Source organism: Vombatus ursinus, unplaced genomic scaffold, assembly GCF_900497805.2.
Source record: "Vombatus ursinus unplaced genomic scaffold, bare-nosed wombat genome assembly UNPS02014810.1, whole genome shotgun sequence".
Classification (NCBI taxonomy): Eukaryota; Metazoa; Chordata; class Mammalia; order Diprotodontia; family Vombatidae; genus Vombatus; species Vombatus ursinus.
Window position 1 is genome coordinate 6,037,414 of NW_020954588.1, and position 23,752 is coordinate 6,061,165.

General features: G+C 41.0%; 2 protein-coding genes across 2 annotated transcripts in view; one reads left to right on the plus strand and one right to left on the minus strand.

The window, feature by feature from the left end:
• The window catches only part of TRIP12 (thyroid hormone receptor interactor 12), a 185,227-nt gene extending 184,493 nt beyond the window's left edge, over positions 1 to 734 (minus strand). The window contains exon 1 of the mRNA XM_027876110.1: positions 643 to 734. The gene's annotated coding sequence lies outside the window, so the exon portion shown is untranslated. The remainder of the gene's footprint in view (positions 1 to 642) is intronic.
• The window catches only part of FBXO36 (F-box protein 36), a 101,441-nt gene continuing 77,720 nt past the window's right edge, over positions 32 to 23,752 (plus strand). Inside the window, exon 1 of the mRNA XM_027876120.1 lies at positions 32 to 134. Coding sequence (XP_027731921.1) covers positions 39 to 134 — 96 coding nt within the window. The 5' untranslated portion in view covers positions 32 to 38. The remainder of the gene's footprint in view (positions 135 to 23,752) is intronic.

Consider the following 23,752-nt stretch of genomic DNA (forward strand, 5'->3'; position numbering starts at 1 on the left):
CTTCCTGGTTGCCGAGGCGACGGCTGTGGCGTCCCAAGATGGCGTCCCTGCTGCCAGAGACTGTGTTCGAAGCCGGCGGACAAGGCCCGGCGCCGAGTAAAGACTACTACCAACTGCAGATCACCCGGTCCCAGGCGAGTGCGAACCGCGGAACGCCCACCCGGGCCACCTTCCCGTCCCCGCTCGACCCCACCCCAGATCTGGTCCCCGGACGCGGCCGGAGTCGGCCGGAAGCTCCTTAGCCTTAGCCCCTAACAACCGCACAGACTCCCTCGGTCATATCCCTGCCGCGGCCGAGGCAGAGGCCCACGGGGGGCCTCCTCGGCCCTGCCTCGGGCTCGCCCCGGCCTCCCTCCTCCCCACCCCCACTTGCCTCCAAGCCTCGGCCCGCAGTAGGAAGCGAGGAGAAGGCCAGAACAGAGCCGGTCCCTGAGCGTCCCGCGGGGAAGCCGGGCTGGGGGAGGCTCCGGGGCCTGAGTCTGCGCGGGCGCCCAGAGGCTGGAGCAAGTTTTGAACTCTTCACTTGAGCGTTTACGCCTCCGGCCGCCCGGGTCAGAACTTCCGGGTTCCCCTGAAGGGGGTGGGGGGTTGGGGCGGGGGGCGGCGCTGGAGAGAGAGGGTGGTGGAGGGAGCTTGACTTACCTGTCTGGGGCGCAGACCCTCTCCCGGGGCAGGCTGGGAGTGAGTTGGGCTAGAAAAATGTTTCAGCTGCTCGGCAGTGTCAGCTCCACCCATAATGACATCTGCTTCTCAACAATGTGACCGAGGATTGGACTGTCGGGGGAGTGCGGGACCCACCCCGCCGCCGCCGCCGCCGCCGCCGGCGGGGTCACCCCCTCCTTCATTGTTTACCACGGCCCTGCAGGGGCTGGGCACATTGTGGCGAGGCGTGGAGCGTGGGGGCTCCGGCAGCCCTGGGGCGCATCGGGAGTCACCCCCCCCCGGGGGGAGGGGCGCAGCTGCGGGAGTGGGGGAGGGGAGGAGGCGACGTTCGCTGCTCTATTCTTCTAAACCATAAGGAGATAGGAAGCTCCCTGAGGGTAGAGCCCGGCTCGTGGCTGCCGAAGCTTGGGCCCCCTCCCCCACCCAGCGCCGGGCCCGAGGCATTGCACCCTCCACAGTGCTGGCGGCGGGGAGGGGGCCGGGGGATAACTTAGCCCGGGTTCAAATCACCAGCGGGTAAATGGGGTGGGTTTTTCCAAGTGCCCCAGATGTCTTCAGGAAGAGAAAGCATAGCGACGTTGTAATTATAGAGTATGTGTATTCCTAGAGCTCCGAGTTTGAAAATGCTGGTTTCTCTTAAACTGAATGTGTTTTAAAAGCTTTTTTAAAAATTTGTTAACATTTGAACAAATTTGTTCGATTTGTTAAAGATCTAGGACCTTGTAGAAACCAAAAAATAATGGATTTCTTAACCTGACAAGCACATTTGTACATTAAAAAAAATGATAACCCTTACATTCTTATTGTGCCCTCAAATACAACTCTTTTCAGCCTTGGTTTGGAAGAAAATCCCTTCTTTAAAGATGTAATCATTTTCAGATAGGCCCAGTACCTTGTATGTAGTAGGTGCTCAATAAATGAACAGAGGAATCCAAATATCGGGAATGAGAAGCCAGGCGTAAATCACGTGTGGGAGAGAGATTTAAACTTGACTTAGATTCTTTCAAAAAGATAGGGAATGTGAGGTTTTCCTTGTTTTTTCTCCAGTGGCTATTCCCAGCAGTTTCCCAGAATCCCAGTTATCCCAGAATTTTGAGGATCCCTTCTAAAGCTTCAAAATTGTCAGATATTAAAAAGCAGAGACCTTCCTACTGCCGTCGGCATCGCATCTCTGCTATATACCACAGTGAAATGAGCGTACATAAAATGTTTTCTTCCCTTGTTTCTACAACAGTGCAAGACAACATAAACCTCTTTATAGACTACATTCATTTTTGTCTCTGTGTATAGCCCCCCCAACCCAATGCTGTTCAAAAAGTAGGCTATTAATAAATGCCTCTGAGGAGGCAGGTTGCACAGTATATAGACTGCTTGATCTGGGTTCAAAGTCCTCTTCTAACATCTACTTAGCTCTGTAACCACGGGCAGGTCATTTAATCTCTCTGAGTTTCAATTTCATTGTCAATGAATTGGAAATCATAGGATCGTAGATTTAGGGCTGAAATGGCCCAACCCTCTCATTTACTGGCATAGTTGACTTGAGGCTCAAATGACCTTATAAGAAGAGTTTTGCTAACCTTAAAGAGCTATATATCAGTTCTTTTTATGATACATCTTATCTGTCATCCAAACAATCAGAAAACTTGAATGACTTGAACATTTTTTATTTCACTTTTGTGAATGAGAAAAATTATAAATATCCTAATATGTTCTATTTTAAAATGTGGCTTGTGTTATAGCCTATGTTCAGTATAAATTCATCTTACTCTTTTACACCTTTTTCATTCATATTACAATAATTGATGTGCTAGATTGAGTGTGTGTGTAGATATACGTAAATGTAAATATGTACGTATATATGACATTTGTATACTTGTATATACCAGATTTTCTGGGACAGTTACAGTTTAAAAGTTGATTATGATGTGAGGTGATAAAGCTGATAAAAAAAACAATCCTTTATCAGACCAAATTTACTGATCCAGAAAATATGATCTATTAATGATGTGTTAACCAAACATCCACCAACAGTCTGCCTAAGTGGAAATTTATTATACCTAGTGCCATGGTTACCTACTGAATGATTTATTATAAGGGAGGATGGGGGAAAGGGCTATTGCCATGGTTATGATTGCTTATTCCTTTTAATCAGTTAACAGATATAGGTTTACTACCTAAATTGTAAGCCAAGTATTGTGCTAGGTACTGTGGAGGATACAGGGAAACATAAGGTATGGCCCCTGTCCCCAGGAAAGTTTACAGTCTAGTTTGGGAAGACAAGCTGTACATAAAAATTTAACTCTTGAATTGTTATTTAACAAGAATGCCTTAAGGCACTATCTAACTAGTTGCAAAATTGAGGGTATACACAATAATACATTAGCAATATGTGTTGGCTCAGTTCAGAAGCTACCTCCTAAATGATACCCCATTACCACCAATTATTCATTAACCCCCCCAACAATTATAGATATTTTGCATTTACTCTTGTATATATGTTGTTTCCACACCTTCCCAGTAGACTATAAGCTTCTTGAGAGTGCAGACTATTTTGGTTTTTGTCTTTGTATCCCCAGCACATAGAAAGCTCTGGCACCCAACTGTTAATAAATGCTTGTTGAATTAAATTGAGAGAAAGGAGAAATCACTTTGCCCTGAGGTAATTAAGAAAGTCATGACAAAGAAGATTGTTTCAAAGATTTTTACTGATGTTCTTAAGAACCAATATTTTTTTCTATTGAAATCAAAACATCACTTTCATCTCATTTCTTCATCTGTAAAATGAGGATAATAATAGCACTTACTTCCCAGGGTGGTTGAGAGGATTAAATGAGATAATTTATGTTCAGTACTGTGTAAACTTTATGTAAGCTATGTAAATGCTAGCTATTATTACTATTGTTGTTGTTATTGCAACAGATAGTCTGTGTTGAAGAAAAGGTTCAGTGAACAGCATCCAGATCCTCATGGTTGTAGCAAAGGTCGTGAGACAGCTGTCCCCACTCTCCCTCCCACTTACTATGAGTCAAGTCCTCATAGATAACTACTAGGTCCCTTCTGTGCCCTGAGAATTTAGGGGGTCATCTTTGCTAACACTATACCTCACAAGCCCTCACCGTTGTGCTTCTTATCATAATTGTTGATATCATTTAGTTAGCCAGACTCAGTTCGTTTTTAGAAAGATCTAGTTACTGAGATGATACAGTGAGAATAGTCGGTACCAACCGTACCACCAACATTCTCTGTCACAAGCTCCTGCCAGTCATTGGGAGGGAGAGAAGGGTGTATGGGGTGTTGAGGAGGTCTAGCCCTTCTGGCGTGAGGGCTTTCTGAGCCCTTTCGGGGCTGCTTGTCTACCTCTAGTGTCTGCCTGATTCATCCTGTGGCTCCGAGAAACTGGAGTGTGCACAGTGACCCACCCCACTTTATTCCCATCCGTTCAGATATAAGGGCAGACGTTCTCAGTTGACCCTACCATTATATAGTGAACTTATAGAGCTTACTTATAACAGAACTGTTATAGAATAATAGTAGACCTAGCACAGCAGGGCCTTCCTTGTTAAAATGTAAGCTCCTTGAGGGTAGGCATTATTTTATTCCTTGTATTTTTGTCCCCAAAGCCTAGCACAGTGCTTGACGCATAGTAGGCCCTTGATAAATGCTTGTGGGTTGGCGATTCCAAGAACTTTTCAGACATACTGAAGCTATTCTATATGGTTGTGATCTGCCTCAGTTGATATTGTCAGTCATTTATTAAGGCTTACTGTATATGCCCTTAGCAATGTGCAAAATGTTCAGCACTTAGCCATTCCGTAATCACTAAAATAATAGAAGGTACATCCATAAGGCTTTGTCTTGTTTGACTGCTTTTACTGAACCCTATTCAAGGAAGCAGCAAAGTAGTCCTGAACCAGTTTAAAATAGCTCTTAGTCATCTGAGAAATCCTCTCAACGCAATAGGCCATGGCACCCATTAGAAGCACATGAAACATCCAGGAGCTGCTGTAATTGGATGTGACTGTGCTTTTGAAACACATACACTGCTCTCAGACTTATAAGAGTCATGGCAACCCTGAAGACAGCTGAGGCCACTACCAGCCTGCACCAGGGAAGTCTTTACACAACTGAAAACATTCATTGGCCAGGGGAAACTGAAAACTCACTGAAATGTGACTCAAGCTGACCAGTCATATGCTGATGGACAGAAATAGAAAACCAGATCAAGAATGCCAGTGTCCTCTGAGAAACTGGGAGACAGGACACAGTGCCAGCAGAGCACCCATCTCCAGCCCCATCTGAAGGGCTAGGGAGTGTATGCTTTAACTGGACAGATCACATCCTCTTCATGAAAAGGTTTATCCGTATCCACTCTGGGCCATACACACATTAAATAGCAAGGCAATTATAATAACAGCTAAATCCTAGATCAAATGAGATAAAGGCAAAGTACTTTGCAAACCTCAAAGCACTACATAAATGTCAATTATTGTTATTATTCCTGTTATAATAAGAGAATTTTGCTTTTCTTAAGGGGAAAGATCCAGTTCTTACAATTTGGGTCTCATTAAATAGATTAAGGAATAATTGTAGAATTTCAAGAATATTTTACCCCATCCGTACATGCCCCTCAAGAAACTATGTTCTTTGCAATCCAAGATGATGAAACTTCTGAGACAGTCAAAAGACAAACAGGAACTACACTGCTAACTGGAATTCATGTTTAAATAATGCTTACAATGCTTTGGGCAGCTGGGTGGTACTGTGGATAGAGTGCCAGGCCTGGAGTCAGGAAGACTCATCTTCCCAAGTTCATGTCTGGCCTCAGACACTTATTAGCTGTGTGACCATGGGCAAGTCACATAACCCTGTTAGGCTCAGTTTCCTCATCTGTAAAAATGAGCTGGAGAAAGAAATGGCAAACCACTCTTGTATCTTTGCCAACAAAACCCCAAATAGGGTCATGTAGACTTGGATGTGACTGAAAAACAACTCAACTATAATACTTTTAAGGTTTACAAAATGTTTTACCCAAATATTTTATGAGACTTACTGGAGAATATCTCCTATCTGCCTTGGTCCAAATTTGTTCATTCTCTCCCCTGCCCTTTATATAGCATAACTAGGTTCCAATGAGTACAAATAATGAATTCCTTGAAGTGATTGCATTATTCAAATTCATACTGTATATTTCCACTGGCTGGAACCACAATTATCATATTTTACATCAAGTAAAACTTTGAATAATATAAATTCCAATACATACAACCACGTATTCATTATTTTCACTTATCAAGACATAGCCATATCATTGCAGATATACTGATGTAGGACTTAGTTGCTATAAAGGAGATATCAAGAATAAATCAGGGGAAAGAAGCTTCTGTTGATTTGATTTGCTTGTCTCTCAGTTGATCTTACAGAAGCCTAAATAAAGGGAACAGATATTCACATATTCTAATTTATATGTAACACAAACAACTGTAGAATTTGTAGCTTAATGAATATATAGATATACATATGCATATATATATAGATAGATAAATATACACACATATGGAAAGAGAAAGAGAGATTGAGCTGGTAATATGAAATGAGTACTTGCTAGCTTTGGAATTTGAAGAACTCAATTTTAAATCCAGGTCCTGCTACTTTACTGCCTTCAAAAGGTTGGACAAGTCGTTTAAATTCTCTGGGACTCAATTTGTCATCTATTAAATCAATCAATCAATAAATCCAATAAATTAGCTGCTGAGAGATGGTCTCTAGAAATCCTGCAACCCGGGGAGCTAGGTGGTGCGGTGGATAGAGCATCAGCCCTGAAGTCAGGAGGACCTGAGTTCAAATCCGGCCTCAGATACATAATACTTACTAGTTGTGTGACCCTGGGCAAATCACTTAACCCCAATTGCCTAAAAAAAAAAAAAAAAATAGAAATCCTGCAACCTCATCTATCTGGCTTCGAATGTCATTGTTCTGCTGAAACTTCTCTGCAGGTAGCAGAAAATCTCGTGACATCTTGTCAGTCTTCGTCCATCTGAACCTCTCTGTGGCATCTGACAACATGGATCAGATCATCTTTCCATAGACTGTCTTCTCTGTGTTTTTGTTTTTGTTTCTTTTTTGGGAGGGGTGGTTTGGTTTGTTGGGTTTTTTTTTGTTTTGTTTTTTTAGGCAGTTGGGGTTAAGTGACTTGCCCAGGGTCACACAGCTAGTGAGTTCCAAGTGTTTGGTCTGAGATCGGATTTGAACTCGGGTCTTCCTGACTTCAGGGCTAGTGCTGTATCCACTGTGCCACCTAGCTGCCCCACTCTTCTCTGTGTTTTCCTGACTACTCTCTCTTCACATGTCTGCTATGTGACTGACCACTCCTCAGCCTCCTTTGGGGGTTCTTCATCCACGCCACCATGCCCTCAAGGCACAGTCCTCAACCCTCTTCTCTTTTCACTCCATGCTATCTCTCTTGCTGATTTCATCAGCGCCAGGGGGTTCAATTATCATCTCCATGCAGACGATTCTCAGCTCTCTTTATCTGGAGCTCCTTGACAGCAGGGTGCATTGATCAAAAATTACAAGAAGACATAAAGTCAGCAGGAGGAGTGGACATGGAGGTTACAAGTGTAAACAACTTCTAGGAAATGTTTGTTTCCATTAATATGTAGATAGGTATGTGGGTCCATACATGTTTTGACACACATATATGTACATACCCCACATACATCCATATATGTCAACATACACATATCAGTGTCAACATGTACTTATATACAAACATGTATCAACATGCATATGTATCAATATGCATGTAGACCTACACACATGAATCAATACATACTCACATCCATGCATATGAATTAACATATATTCCTGTATGTCAACACATGCCCACACATCAGTATCAACATATGCTTATATACACACATATATTGACATGCATGTGTATCAATATGCAGGTATACCCACACACATGAATCAACACATACATCCGTGCATATGAACCAACATATATATATACACATACCCACCTGTGTCAACATATATATATATATATCATCATATGCTCACACATATAAACCAACATGCATGTATATACACATATGTTAATCAAGATAAATATATACACATTTGTCCACAAACATGTATATACATGCCCATACTCACATATCTACATACATATACATACATATGACTTATTCAATTATATACACATGTATCAATATATGTATCAGCATACATATACATAACACACACATATATGAATCAAACCCATACGTATATAAGTAGATAACTTGAGGAGGTGATGGGGTAAAATGAAGAGTTTATTTTGCTTTTTGATGAATGGGGAAATGTGGAAATGTTTTTTGATAGCAATGAAGGGACCAGTAGATGCAGAAACATTGAAGATTAGACAAAGGGAATGACTGAGGGGCAATTCAAGAGGGGGATAGGATCGCAGACTTAGGGAGAAGGGTTTGGCTTCTAAAAGTGGAAGGGCCACCTCTTCTTCAGCCACTGGAGAAAAGAAGGAGAGAACAAGAAGTGATATCTAATGCGGTTTAGGGGTTCAGGGTCCTGGGAACCCAAAATCACAACACATGGGTCCTGCCCGAAAGAATTCAACCCAACCTTCTTTCAGCCAAAGACAGGGTTTATTAGAACATCTGTCATATTGGGCAGACTCTTAAAGAGTCTGAACATGGGTAAGCAGTGGCTAGATTATAAGAATCTGAACATCTTAATGGAGACAAGATGGACCTTATATACAGAAAGACTATGGGAAGGATCTAGGAGTGGCCAAGTAGTCTATGAGGTAATAGAATTGGAGGTCCACAGTGAAAGGCCAGTTGAGGGGATTATAGCCTCAGGGGAACGCCAGAAATTTGGCCATGTGGGAAAGTCCAGGGTTTTTCCTTTCTGGGGCCCAGATCCTAACCCCATCAATATTGACAAGTTTTCAAGTATAGAATTGGGGGGACAAAAGGAAGAGCAATATAAAATAGTTTCTGTTTAGGAAGTGACATCATCTGCTGGGAGGGGGTCAGATAAGCCCTGAGGTTCAGATTTGGGATTAGAATTAAATCACCTAACATTTTACAAAAAAGTTTCCAATACCATGGAAGGGTTCTCCAGTGGGGATACAGCACTAATACAGTTGGGCGCAGCACCCAGTTAACGGCCTTCGTCAAGCCCAAGGAGCCTTCGACACCTCATGCCCTGGGCTTTTACACTTTTCTGAATCATATAACTAGGAAACTATGTCAGTGGTTTGAGCCTTAGTCCCCTGCACCAGTTAGCCTTGAACACAATTCCATTGCCTTTTGGAGAAAAACTAACCTAAACTGTGTTAGGGTAAATGCTCCTTCTACCACAGGAGAAGGGGTCACTTTAGGAGGCTTGAAACAGTTCTGTCTTGGTCATATCCCTGACGATCATCTTCCTACATAAAATCTGAAGTCCCTCAAATTACAGCAATGACCTTTGGGCTTGCTGACCTGTATTCTGAATTCTGGATATCCCTCTGGGGGCTTTAGAAGGCCTACAAGTGTGGGGGGCTCTCGCTCCATACAACATCTGCTATGCATTCTTTCCTGCATGCTTCCCCCAATGCCTTATTTCCCCATAAAGAGTCCATGGCCCTGTGGAAAATCTTTTCTGTGGCTCCCTCATTCCTAGGTATTCCCAAAATTAATCATCTTTGTGAAGGCCCATAATTGATCAAAGCGCTGTCCCTTTTACTCACCTCCAACAAAATCTAGACTCCCTGGAACTCCCTTCCTGGATATAATTAGGAAAAAAATACTCCTTGATTTTCTAATCACTTGTTCCTTTTTTAGGGAATTTGTGAAACTGTGGGGACATTCAAGGCCAGAATTGCCCAGCTCCTTTCCCCTGCTACTACATAAGGAATGAAAGTAGCTTTCTGACTGAAACCACAACCATCACCTCTCCTCTAGCCCTGCCCACAGCTTCAGCCTGCAGCCCATCCTGGGGAAGAAAGACCAATTGACCCCTGAGATTTTCAGCCCACAGCTGTCCCTGGGCCTTGGGACACATTTTAGTCCTTTCTAACTGGTCAGAAATAGAGTCACTTAATTCTATGTTATTTCTCATATGTTGCTATCACACAATATTTGGAATCTTATCTAGGTACAAACTTATTAGTGTATATAGAGCAGCTGGCTCAGCGGACAGAGCAGTGGGCCCAGAGCCAGGAAAACCTGATTATCCCAATGCAGATGATTCCCAGCTGTCTATATCCAGCCCTAGTCTCTCTTCTGAGCTCCTTGAGAGCAGGGCCTATTGATCAAAAAGTGAACCGGAGGAGGGGAAACAGAGGTTACCAATGCAGAGAACTTTTTTAAAAAGTGTATTGTATGTATGCATGCATGCGTGTATGTATACATATATTAAATCCAGCCTCAGACATTGACTAGTTATGTCATGGGTCATACATGTCAAGAGTCATACTAGCTGACACTAGGCAAGTCATTTAATCTCTTTTGCCTCTGTTCCCTCAAAGGATAAAATGGGGATAATAATAGCACCTCCCCCACAAGGTTGTTGTGAGAATTAAATGAGATAATACTTGTAAAGCACTTAGCACTGTGCCTGACACATAGCACGTGACATCGAAATACTTAATCTCTTCCCCTACACTCCCACCACCCCCATATTTGAGGTAAAACTTTTTTTTATTTTTTCTTCTCTGGTATTCAATTTAATATGTTTTCTGTTTAGAATTTTGGAGATCTTCCTCTAAGCCTTAATCATTTCCGCAAGCACTATTTCAATAGCTCCCTAATTAGTCTCCCGTGCCCCAGGGAGGCTCCCAATCATTATACACCCCACTGTCAGATTAATCTTCCCAAAATACAGATGTGATCACAGAATCTCAGAGTGGAAGGGGCTTCCGAATTCATCTGGTTCAATCCGTACCTGGGTAGAAATCCCTGTTACAAAATTCAGAAGGAAAGATTATCTGGCTTCCACGTGAACACCTTCAGTGATAAGGAACTCCCCGTCTTCTAAGGGTGCGTGTATTCTACCTTGGGACAAATGTCATTGTTGTAATGGGTTGGGAGTGAATTGTGAGCAAAAGTGAGAAGCACTAGAATTTATCTCTCTTCACAATATTTAGGCTGTCTTTAGGCTGTGTCAGTGGGAAAGAAGTACCAGGCTGTGATAACAGTGAGAAGTCACAACTGTCCCATTACTCACTCTCAGACCAGACTCTTGTGTGGTGGTAGGGAGAGTGGGCAGTCTTGGCTCTGAATGGCCTGTGAGTTTCACAGACTCTCTGAAAAAGGGACCATCATAAGGTTGATGAGTCCCTTTCCCTGGATGAGCCCTTCAGAGGGGATTCGTGCCCCTGAGACAGATTTCAAAGGACTAGAGATGACCTTGTGCATCCATCTTGCTTCCCTACCAAAGCTTTAATTGTAGAATAATTTTCTTGTATTAAGCTACTTCTGAGCTCAGCTACTTCCACTTGTTCATCCTGGTTCTCTCCTCCACCCCCTCTAGGATCAAGCAAAAACCAAACAAACAAACCGACTCTCATCTCTCAAATGACAGCCCTCCAGGTATTTGGAAGACAATTTTTCTGTTTCTTCTCCATACTACACACCCGCATCTGGTTCTTTCAAACACTCTTCACATGCCAGCTTTCAGTTTCCTTCCCAGTCCTGGTCACCGTCCTCTGCATCGGTTTGTCAGCATCCTTCCTAAAATGTCTCCAAATACTCCACAGGTGAAGAGACCCGTGCCTCCAGTATAGCCGTAGGACAAACCTAAAACGGAATTCACCTTGTGGCTAACATGTTACTTACTTTTAACTCATTTTCAATTAATAGATTGTTAGGAGATAGGAATATCCTAACATAATCCTGTGTGTCCTAACATAAAAGAGATTATGAAGGACAGGCCAAGAAACTGTTAGAAATAATGGAAAATGTATGGGATTATGTGAAAAGAGATTATGTTAGGACTACAGGTGGTGGACCAAAGCTCCAAGGTCTTTTTTCACATGAACTGATATCTAACTCATCTCCCTTATTCTGTTCCTGTCTATTTTTTTTTAACTTGAGTTTAAAATCAGTACTTTACACTTATTCCTGTTACATTTCATCTTATTATTTGCTCTGTCATTCTAAGCTGTTTCGATCTTTTTAGTTCCTGATTTTTCCATTCAACATGCTATTTATATACTTACTTACCTATATACCAAACTACACAGCAGCCACAAATTTGGTAATTATTCCATCTATTATTTCATCCAAAGTATTGATTTAAAATTGTTATAGTAAGGCCAGGGACATAGCTCTGTGGAACCCCAACAGAGATAAGATTAACATCAATTCACTAATTACCATTCTTTGGAGCTGGTCTTTAACTAGTTCTCTATTATTAAAGGACCTCCCTCTTATCAATCAGTCAATTATTGAGCTCCTGGTATATATCAGGCACTATTCCAGCCACTAGGGATACATAAAGAAAATTAACAGTCTATACCTTTAAGAAGCTTCAGGGGGACAAAAGGTAAGTGTGTATGCACATATGTACGTACATGTATATAAAGTATATACAGACTACAATATATACAAAATAAATTAAAGGTAGTTTGGGAAAGGAGCTAACAATTGGGGGAATAAGGAAAGGTTTCTTACAGAAGGTTGTGCTTGAATTGGGTCTTAAAGGAGAACAGGAATTGTTTTTTTAAATCATTTTTTCCAACTTTATATATATAGACGATTTTTACAAAATTTTAAGTTCCAAATTTTTCTCCCTCCCTCCCCTCCTCCCTTCCTAACATGGTAAGTAATTTGATATAGGTTATATATGCAACCATGTAAAACATTTCCATATTAGTCATGTTGTAAAAGAAGAAACAGACAAAAAGGAAAAAAAACATGAAAAAAATAAAGAAAGTGAAAATAGCGTGCTTCAGTCTGCGTTCAGAGTCCCTCAGTTCTTTCTCTGGATGTGGATAGCATTTTCCATCATGAGTCCTTTGTAATTGTCTTAGATCATTATATTGCCGAGAAGAGCTCAAGCATTCATAGTTGATTATCATATGGTGTTGCTATTCCTATGTACAGTGTTCTCCTGGTTCTGCTCATTTCACTTTGCATCAGTTCATATAAGTCTTTCTAGGTTTTTCTGAAATCTACCTGCTCATCATTTCTTATTGCACAATAGTATTCCATTCCATTCATATAGCACAGCTTGTTCAACCATTCTCCAATTGATAGGTATCCCCTCAATTTCCAACTTTTTGCTACTACAGAAAAAGTTGTTATAAATATTCTTGTGCATGCAGGTCCTTTTCCCTTTTTTTTATTATCTCTTTGGGATATAGACCTAGTAGTGGTATTGCTGGACCAAAGGGTATGCAATTTGGTTGCCTTTTGGTCATAGTTCAAAATTGCTTTCCAGATGGTTGAGTCATTACAACTCTACCAGCAGTGCATTAGTGTCCCAATATTCCCACATCCTCTCCAACATTTATCATTTTCCTTTTCCGTCATATTAGCCAATCCAATAGGTGTGAGGTGGTACCTTAAGAACAGGAATTCTAAGAATTCTTAGTGAAAAAGAGGAAGGGAAGGCATTCTAAGAATGGAAAACAGTGGTAAAGAATAAAGATACTGTCATAATATAATATGACTAAAGGCAAGAAGGCCCATTTGGCTAGAATTCGGAAAGAGCAGTAATCTATAATGAGGTCAGAAAGGTAGGTTAGGGATAGATCATGAAGGGCTTTCAATTCCAAACAGGAAAGTTTCTGTTTGGAAACAGAACTCCCCATTAGAAACCCTTTTTGGAGTTTATTGAGGAGAGTGATTTACAATTAAGAAAAAAAAAAATCATGTTTTCAGCTATGTGGAAGATGGAATTGAGGGAAGAAAGACTTGAGCAGGATGACTAATTAGGAGGCTATTGCAATATTCCAGCCAAGAAGTAATATAAGCCAGAGCTAAGGTGTGGCTGTGTGAGTTATGAGAAGGGGTCAGATGCAAAAGGTATTGGGAAAGAGGTAGAAATGATATGATTTAGAAAATGACTAAATGTGTTGTGTGAGGGAAAGTAAGAAACTGAGGAGAAGATTGAGATTGCAAACCTGGGAGGCTGAGGGGAGTGTGGTACCTTGACAAAAATAAAGAAGTTTGGAAGAGGGGTGGGATTTGGCCAAACGATGAGTTCTGTTTGGACGTACTGGATGTGAGATGCCTGTGGAACATCCAAGGATGAGGCCTGGGGGAAAAGGCCATCAGGTTTGGCAATTGATAGATTACTGGTCATTTTGGAGAGAGCAATTTCAGTTGAGTAATGAGGACAAAAGCCAGACTGCAAAGAGTGGAGACATGAAGGAGAGCAGTGTAAGTGGAGAAGAGGAAGTGAAGGCAAAAAGTAGAGACCTCTGTTTTTAAGGAGTTTGTCTGAGAAAATGGGGTGGAGATAGAGAATGCTAACTTAGGACAATAGCCTAACAGTAATAATAACAGAAGGAGATAGCTTTGCTAAATTCAGTTGGGTTGTGCTGAGTATTTGTATATATTGAAACAAAATTTACTGATATATTTTTCAGGTAAATCAGTAAGCATTTATTAAACACCTACTATGTGCTGGGCAATATGCTGAGTACTGGTAATACTAAGAAAGAGAGAAACAGCCCCTGCCCTCAAGTAGTTCACAATACAATGTAAAGGAGAACACAACATACAAACTGTGTGTGAACAAAGTCTATACAAGATCAATGGGAGATGATCTCAGAAGGAAGGCAGTAGAACCTAGGAGTGGGGAAAGGGGAGAATCCCAAAAGGCTTCTTGCAGAGGATAGAATTTTAGTTGATGCCTAAAGGAAGCCAGTGAAGCCAGGAGGCAGAAGTCAAATTCTCAACTGAAATCCAGGTATGCTGCATCTAGCAGGACGTGTCCTTGATCTACCAGTACGGTAACATTGCCCAAAAAGGAAATGAGGTGAATTTGGCATACCTTGTTCATGAAGAACCATATGGGTTTGTAGAGATCGCCATCTTCTAAGAGCTCGTGAATCGTCCCAAGAATTTTGCCAAGAAACCAATTTCAGATTGGGACATTTGGGAGAAGAATACAACTTCTTCCCCTTTGGAAAATCAAGACTTTTCCCAGACCCATGTCACTCTGCTAGGCCTCTAGAGGTTTTCACCTTTCAAGAATAATTCATCATTCACCTTTTCAAGCTGTTTCTGTACCCTGGAATACAATTCAGCTGGGCCAGGAGGCTGTGAGGGCTTTTAGAGATGTTCTTGCCACTGCCTTACTTTTCTTGGATTTCAATCCCTGTTAACAGATTTTGTTCTCTACTTCTCAGTCTGAGAAACTTTCTCCTTTCTACCCTCTTCAGACACCTTCAGTGGCTCCTCATGGTGGAGTGAATTAAATGCAGCCGGCTTCCTTTTGCTCTCAACCCAAGTAGTTTTTCATCTTCACCTACACACATGCGCGCACACACACACACACACGCACACACACACAGAGTCTCCTAGACATACCATCTATTCTAAGATACCCCACAATCTTTGACCCCCTCAATGGCATCCTTTGACCTGCAATTTCCTCCTCTCCCTTCCCCATTCTGTCATTTCAATTCAGTAAACTTTTATTAAGTGCTTGCCATATACCAGGAACTTTGTGCCAGGAATAAAAGGATTCAAACAAACAAAAAACAGCTCTTACCCCAGAGGAGCTCAATCTTACCCATTCCTCAAAACTACCTCTTTTTGAAGCCTTCATTAATCCTCATAACCAGATGTGATCTCTCTCTCCGCCCCCCTCTCCCCCTCTCTCCCTCTCCCTATCTCTCTCCCCTCTCTTTCTGTCTCTGTTTCTGTCTCTATTTAGTTCTGTCTGTCTGTCTGTGTCTCTCTCTCTCTGTCTTCCCCTTCCCCTTGAACTGAACGGTTTGCTCTCTAAATATGAGCCCACTCTCTCTGGGGACCTTGTGTATACAAGGTGAAAATGTTCAGGGCAATCATTCTTGTGATAATGGCCTTGCTGTATTTGCTTGCCCTCTCCAAAAGCTAATTAAGTTTGGCAAATAATCAATGGGAAGTATGCCATCGGAGGGCTTCGTAGTGTTAGAAAATGCTGTCCACTCAGGGTTATCCCCTAGAACCCTGTGAGGAGTAGTGATGAGATGCCCTATGGGAACTCAACCTGTGAATGAGAATGGGAATTGGGGAAATGAGCCATGAAGGGGGTTGCTACATTATGGGCCCATGATATAATGGCCTTTAGGTTATGTGGTCTTTTTCTTTCTATTACAAAGTTTATATCAGACGGAAAGCTTTTCATATACTTATAGTAGCTGAGAGCCCCCAGTCAGGAAAATTCCTAACGTTAATACCCTTCGCCCTAATTTTAAAAATTTTGTTTTATTTCTAGCTAATCATTGGGTACTTTATGCTTTCAGCAAAAATCAAGATATAGGAAACATTTAGGTCAAAGAAGAGAGTACATTACAGTGGCTGTTACTGGAAAGGCATGGCGAGGGGAAGTTGGGAAAGAATAGAGATTTTTTAAGCCTTTTCCTCAGTACTAGAAGAGGTAGAAGAGGCAGCTAGGTGTTATAGTGGGTAGAGTGCTAGGACTGGAGTTAGTATTATCTGAGTTCAAATCTGTCCTCAGACATTTAATGGCTGTGTGACACTAGGCAAGTCATTTAATCATTTCCTCAGCTTCCTCAGCTGTAAAATGAGGATATTGATAGCACCTACTTACCAGGGTTGTTTTGAGGAGCAAATGAGATAATATTTTTGTAAAGTGTTTAGCTCAGTGCCTGGCCTAGGTGTTTCATAAATGTATGTTCCCTTCAGCCCTGGTAGCTTCAGCTTGAGTCTTCTGCCTTGCCATATATACTTAGAACACATGGAGGTTTAAAGCAGCATGATGGGGAATCCAAAGACTTGAGTTTCAGTCTCCATCTGACCACCATTTCCACATCTGTGATGATGATGGAGATGACAATAATACATGGCATTTATATAGTATATTAAGGTTTACAGAGCAAGCCTGTGAGGGAAACAGATTGGAGTGACCCGTAGTGCCCTTGAGAGGCTCCCATGAAATAATGCATATGAAAGTGATGCGGTCTAGAGGTTAGGGGTCCTGGTACCCCAAAATCACGATACCCGGGTCCTGCCCAAAAGAATTCGACCCAAGCCTTCTTGCAGCCAAAAACAAGGTTTATTGAAGATTGGCCGTATTAGCTACACTCTCAAGGAATCTGAGCATCTGTGGGCTATTGGCTAGATTCTAAGAATCAGAGTATCTTAATGGAGACAAGATGGACCTTATATACAGAAAGACTGTGGGAAGGATCTAGGAGTGGCCAAATAGTTTGAGGTGACTGGAGGAGGGGTCTAAGGAGATCTGGATGGGAGTGTCCAGTAAGTTGGGGTGAACAGAACTCCTGGGACCTGAACCTCGTGGCCCAGGGAGAATGGAGAAGGGTGGGAAATGGCCAGGGGCCATAGTGAGGTAGTCCATGAGGTAATAGAATTCCCAAGGGTGGGACCAAGGGTGGGAAGTGGTCTGGGGCCACAGGGAGGCAAGGCAATAGAGGGGAGATTGGGTGTAGCCACAATAAAAGACCAGTTGATGGGACCATAGCCTCAGGGGAACGCCAGAGATTTGGCCAAATGGGAAAGTACAAGAGTCCATGAGGTAATAGAATTACCAAGGGTGGGAAATGGTCTGGAGTCAGAATTTTTCCTTTCTGGGGCTCAGATTCCAACCCCATCAGGGCCAGAGTTTTTCCTTTCTGGGGCTCAGATTCCAACCCCATCAAAAGTGCTTTGTAAACGGTCAGATTAAGGTGTGATTGGTATATTAAAGTGAATTTAGCTTTATTTTAAGATTGTCTTAAGAATTTTTCAACCACATCTGAATACCCTTAACCTTAAATAGCGTAACTTTGTTTTTTCTGGACTCAGTTCTGGGCAGGGATCCCCTGGGGAAGAAATTCTCCCTATCAGTGTCCATTAGCATTTGTTCTGTACTCGATTTCCTTAGAGATTCTCTGCGGGCACTAAAGAGGTCAAGTCATTTGTCTGGGGTCACACAACCAGAGAGTGGCCTTGAACCCTGACCTTCCTGACTCTGGAGGTCAGCTCTTCCTCCACAATTACCACAGTGCGCCCCCTCTCTTAAATAATTAAATAATGACATATCAGATATTAAACTTGCCCCACTTGGCTCCAGAGGAGAGATGTTCAAACAATGGGTACAAGTCTGCAAAGAGGGAAATTTAGGCTTGATGTAAAGGAAAACTTCCTGAGGATCTAGAGCCATCCCTTAGGGCTTCTTTGTGGTGGGAAGGGGTTAAGAAGTCTTAAAAGGCTGTGTGACGGCAACCTTAGTAGATTGTGGAGGGCTGTTGTTCTGTATGTGCTGGACTGACTCGGTGATAGGATTCTGTGATTCCACCAACTGATAATTGGTTAATTGTTCTGCCAATCCTTGCTCTGACTGACATCCTCCTATAGAGGTTATTTTAAAACTACTATTCACCCTACCCTTCTTCTCTCTGTCTCTCTCTGTCTCTGTCTCTCTCTCTGTCTCTGGCTCTCTCCCTTCTCTCTCTTTCTCCTCTCTCTCTCTCTCTCTCTCTCTCTCTCTCATTTTCAGAAGAGAAAACTCCATGCTGATCCTTCTCATTATTTCCATGAGCTGCCTTTCATTTTGACACTCAACCTCAGCCAGAATATTTTTACATTAGTGCTCTTATTCCATTCAGGGTTGGAGGAGTACTTTGTACAAAGTAGGCACTTAGTTCAGATTTATTCAGTGGAATTGAATCGAATTTTTCATCCGTATTTTTTGCTGCTTACCACCATTTATTTGTCATCTCAGTCCTCTCATTCCTTTTTCATATCATGGTTTCTAGTTCTCTACCCTTAAGTAAAAAGCTTCCTTCCTTTACTGAGTCTCTCTTTCCTCTGCAAAGCCCCAGAGCAGAATACATTGCTGTTTACCCTCATGCCTTTATTTCTTTCTTTGATGGTTGTTTCTGAGCAGAGTAACTGGAACGAACGTGTTCTTTGATTCTGCATGAGTCAGATAAGCTATTGATCATGTTATATTCCTAATCTTTTAGAAGAGAGTCCCAAGCTTAGCGCTGTGATACCCATGTATGTCTCCACTCAAGGTTTTAAATAATAACAATTTTCATTCCTTCTAATTTTCTTGAAATTCCTGATGGCACTTTTAAGCAAGCATTATGAAGCAGAACAAATAATCAATAATGTCAGACTCCAGAAAGGTCCGTAATCAGGACCTGAAATGATGTAGCCAGTATTTCAAGGCATTACATGACTAAGTATTTGAATTATCTATGAATATTCACTCTTATCTTCAAAGTAAAGAAAGATAAAGAGATTGCTATTTCTCACTTCCTTTTGTCACAATCTTGTCTCTTAGATTAGGAGAGCTGGACTGGGAATCACAAAACCTAAATCTAGTCCCAGTTCTATAGATAGGAAGTGATATGAGTTTAAGGCAAGCCATTTAAGCTCCCTCATCCCGTTTCCTCATTGTTTGATGAGGGTGTTGGGCTAAAGGATGTCTAAACTGTCATCCAGCTCTAAGATTCTGTACTTTCTTTCATTCATTCATTCATTCATTCAATTTATTAATCACACCTTTCCCTGGAGGAGATTAAAAAAAAAAGTTAGAGACAATCCTTGCCCTCATGGAGCTTGTAGTCTAGTTGGGGAATATGGCATAAAATGCAGAGAATGATAATATACAATATAAATGCTTTAGAGAGAAGCAAGAACTACTATATGAGATCTGAAGGAGCCAGGCCACCTAACAGGGAAGGCTTCATTGAAAAAGGTATAATTTCAGGCAGACTTTAAAGTAATTAATTTATAGAAAATAAAGCAATGATCACCAAGAGCCAGCATGGCTTCTTGAAGAACAGGTCATGCCAGATTCACCTTAACTAAATTAGAATGTAAGCTCTTTGAGGGCAAGGACTGTCTTTCTTTCTGCTTGTATTTATATTCCCAGCACTTAGCACACTGTCTGGCACATAGTAAGTGCTTAATAAATGTTTGATGACTAGTGGATCAAGGGAATGCTGTAGACATAGTTGCTAGATTTGAGGAAAACATTTCATATTCACGTTACCCTTGTGTGGCAGCTAGATGGCACAGTGGATAGATCATTAGATTTGGAGTTAGAAAGATGAGTTCAAATCCCACATCAGATGCACACTAGCTGTATTACCCAGTGGAAGTCACTTAACCTCTCCCAACCTCAGTTTTCCTCATCTATAAAATTGGATAATAAAAGCACCTATCTCACATGGTGGTTATGAAAACCAAATGAGATAGCATATGTAAAGTGCCTTGCAAACCTTAAAACACTATTTAAATGCTATTCATTATTATTATTATTATTATTATGAAAGCTGGAGAGATGTGGACTAAGCTAAATGATAATATAGTTAGACAAATTCAGAATAGGTTAAATGGCCAGACCCAAAGAACAATTGTTAATGGTTTGATGTCAGCTTGGAAAGAAATGTGCCCTGGAGATCTGTGGTCCTATGTAATGTAATTTTTTTTTCTATCAATGACATGACTAGAGGCATAGATGTTAGACTTATCAGATTGCAGATGAAATTAATCTGAGAGGTGTGGCTAAACAATTGGGCAACATGGTCAGGGTTCTAAAAAAAGATCTCCACATCTTAGACCAAATCAAATCATATGAAAATGTTTTCAACCAGAATTGTGATTTCATTTGTGTAGAGAACTCATGATGAGGAAACTTCTCCCTCTAGGTAGATAGGCAACTGTCTCTGCAATTTATAGTTTTAGAGAGAAGAAAAATGGGAGAAAATGAAAGATGAGAAACAGATAGAAGCTTTGCACAGAATGGATCGGGTGAAAAATGAGTAACAGTGGAAAAGACTGGGCTGTTTAATCCTTAATTTGTTTCTGTTCTCTCTGAAAAAGAGAAAAGCCATTGCTCCGAAATGACAAAACCAACATGGCCCACCAGGAGGGGCCATCCAAGACAAGTAAATGGAAGGAAGACAGCACCTAGCTGCCCCAGAAAGATTTGCCTCACCTGGCCCAGTTGAAGACCATCTCTGAGTTTTACAAGAAGCACAAGATGGGATTGCTGAGGTACCGTCCATCCATAGTATCTGAAAGATCATGGAAAATGGGAGAGGTGATAACAAGATTGGAGAAGGGTGAATATCCCAATTTTATTTTTTAAAAAAAAAAGCAGAGAATAGAGTCTGCAAACCATAGGCCAGTAAATGTGACTTCAATTCTTGGGAAAATTCTAGAATGAATCATGAAAGAAATGGCTATGGAACATCAAGATAAGGAAGCAGTGATTACTAAGGACAGAATAGTGTCATCAAGAACAGGTCCTTCGAGACTAACCTCATTTCTTTTTGTGATGAGGTTACTAAAAGAGGTAGATGGCGGGGGGAATGGAGGGGGATTGCTATAAATAGAGTTTACCTAGATCTTAGTAAAGCTTTTGATAAAATCTCTCATATTATGGAGATAGAGTGAGACAAGGCTAGAACAGTCCCTCCCCTTGAGAACCAGCCTTTTAGTGAAAGAAGTATCTGCTTTACATATACCATCCATACATAGTAGAAGTAAGTGTGACGGGCATGATTATCACCATTTGATAGATGAGGAGGTGGAGGTTCAGAAAAATGTTCAGTGACTTGACCATGGTCACAGAGTTAGCAAGTACTGGTGGCAGAATTCAAACTCGGGTCTTCCTGACTCCACATCCAGCATTCTCTGCTCTCCTCAAATCTGCTGGAATTTTTTTACAAAAGCAAAGCAACTGATAATGTTTTCCTTGTCTTCATGATAATATTATCCTTCAAAAGCTAGAAGAATTCATGAGAAAACTCCAGTTCTGGATCTGATTATGACCAAAAAGGAAGAAATCCTTGTTGAGGTGTAAATGATAGGAACTTTGGAAGGATATGATGTCATCAGTGGGGGTACCCATGCATACCCTATCTTGTTAGGCAACTGATGGCCTAATGAAGACCTGATGGGACCTTCTCAACCTATTCAGAGGCCTTCCTCTAGACCCCTTCACTTTTCGTAGATATCAGAAGAGCTCACAGGTTATCCTAGTCAGTTCTTTTAAAATTATTATTACTGTGAGCTTAACAAATGCCAAGTAAAATAAGCATTTCCACAACAAAATGGAGCTGCTAATGAGAATGGTACATAAAGTAGCAAATCTCTATCGCAGCTTGCTTTCCTTTTAAGTATTTCATAAAGAGGGAAGGGAAGAAACATTTTTTAGAGTACCTACTAGGTTCAGGCACTGTGCTAAGTCCTTTACAATTACTATCTCTTTTGATCCTCGCAACAAACCTAGGAGGTAGGTACTGTTATTATTTATTTATATAACATGAATTTTGTTATTAATTATAATAAATAAAATTAAAATATATATTTTATAGTTGGGGAAACTGAGTCAAACAGAGGTTAGGTTACTTGCCTATCCTCAAACAGCTTGTAAGTATCTGAGGCTGAATTTGAACTCAGTTCTTCCTGACTCTAGTGCCAGCGTCAACATTATTTTCTTTTTTTTTAACTTTTTATTAATTTATTTTGGTTTATCAACAATCACTTCCATAAGCTTTTGAGTTTAAAATTTTTCTCCCCCTTCCTTCCCACCTCCCTCCCCAAGATGGTGCACAATCTGATAAAGGCTTTACATATACAAGCCTATTCCTATTAAACATATTTTCTTATTAAACATATTTTCACATTAGTCATGTTGTAAGGAAGAATTAGAACCAATAGGAGGAACCACGAGAAAGAGGAAACAAAACAGAAGAAAAAAAATAGCAGATAGTATGCTTCAATCTGCATTCAAACTCCATAGTTCTTTCTTTGGATGTGGATAGCATTTTCCATCATGAGACCTTTGGAGATGTCCTTTAGATCCTTGCGTTGCTGAGAAGGGCTACGTCTATTAAAGTTAGTCATTGCACAACGTGTCAACATTATTTTCAAAGATGCTTTGCTCATCTCCCTTTCCTTCCAGACTTCCTTCAATCTGCTCGTATATATTTTTAAATGCTTTTAATATCTTTCTTTTCTTTTATTTCTTTTTTTTGACAATACAGTTGTCAAAATGACAGTACTATTTGACAAATACAATTGCTAGCCCTACTGTTTGTCCCCAATTGAAAAGAAATAAAAAGGAAAAAGGAAAAACAAAACCCTTGTAACAAATATACATAACCAAGCAAAACAAACCCTAACATTGTCCCTGTCTAAAAATAAATGCCTCATTTGCACATTGGGACCATCTCTCCCAGGAGGTAAGGAGCATGACTATTCCATTATATTCATAATTTATTCAGCTATTCCCTAGTGGATGACCAAACTTTTGGTTTCTAGTTCTTTGCTAAAACAAATAGATCGATTGTAAATATATTTGTAAATATGGGCCTTTTCCATCTTCCTTTGATCTTTTTGGGGTATAAACCTAGTAGTGGTATTGCTGGATCAAAAGGTATGCACAGTCCAATATTTTTGAAGGTATAGTTCCCAATTACTTTCTAGAATGGATAGCCTAATCCACAGTTTCACCAACAGTACATTAACTAGCCTGCCTTGCCAAAATCCCCTCCAACAGTTGTCATTTTCATCTCTTATTATCTTTGCTGATCTAAGGAGTACAAAATAGAGCCTCAGAGTTGTTTTAATTAGCATTTCTCTAATTATCAGTGATTTGGAACATTCATTTTTTGGTTTGTTGTTTAAATACCCTAAATAGTAATTTTTCTTTTTCTTTTCTTTTTTTATTTTTTTTTAGGCAGTTGGGGTTAAGTGACTTGCCCAGGGTCACACAGCTAGTAAGTGTCAAGTGTTTGGTCTGAGGCCGAATTTGAACTCAGGTCCTCCTGGCTTCAGGGCCGGTGCTCTATCCACTGCACCACCTAGCTGCCCCCCTTTTTTAGATATTTTGCCGTACCTTCTGTACACTTATTTTGCCTTTCACTACTTTGTGCAGTTATGTGAGCTGACAGAGC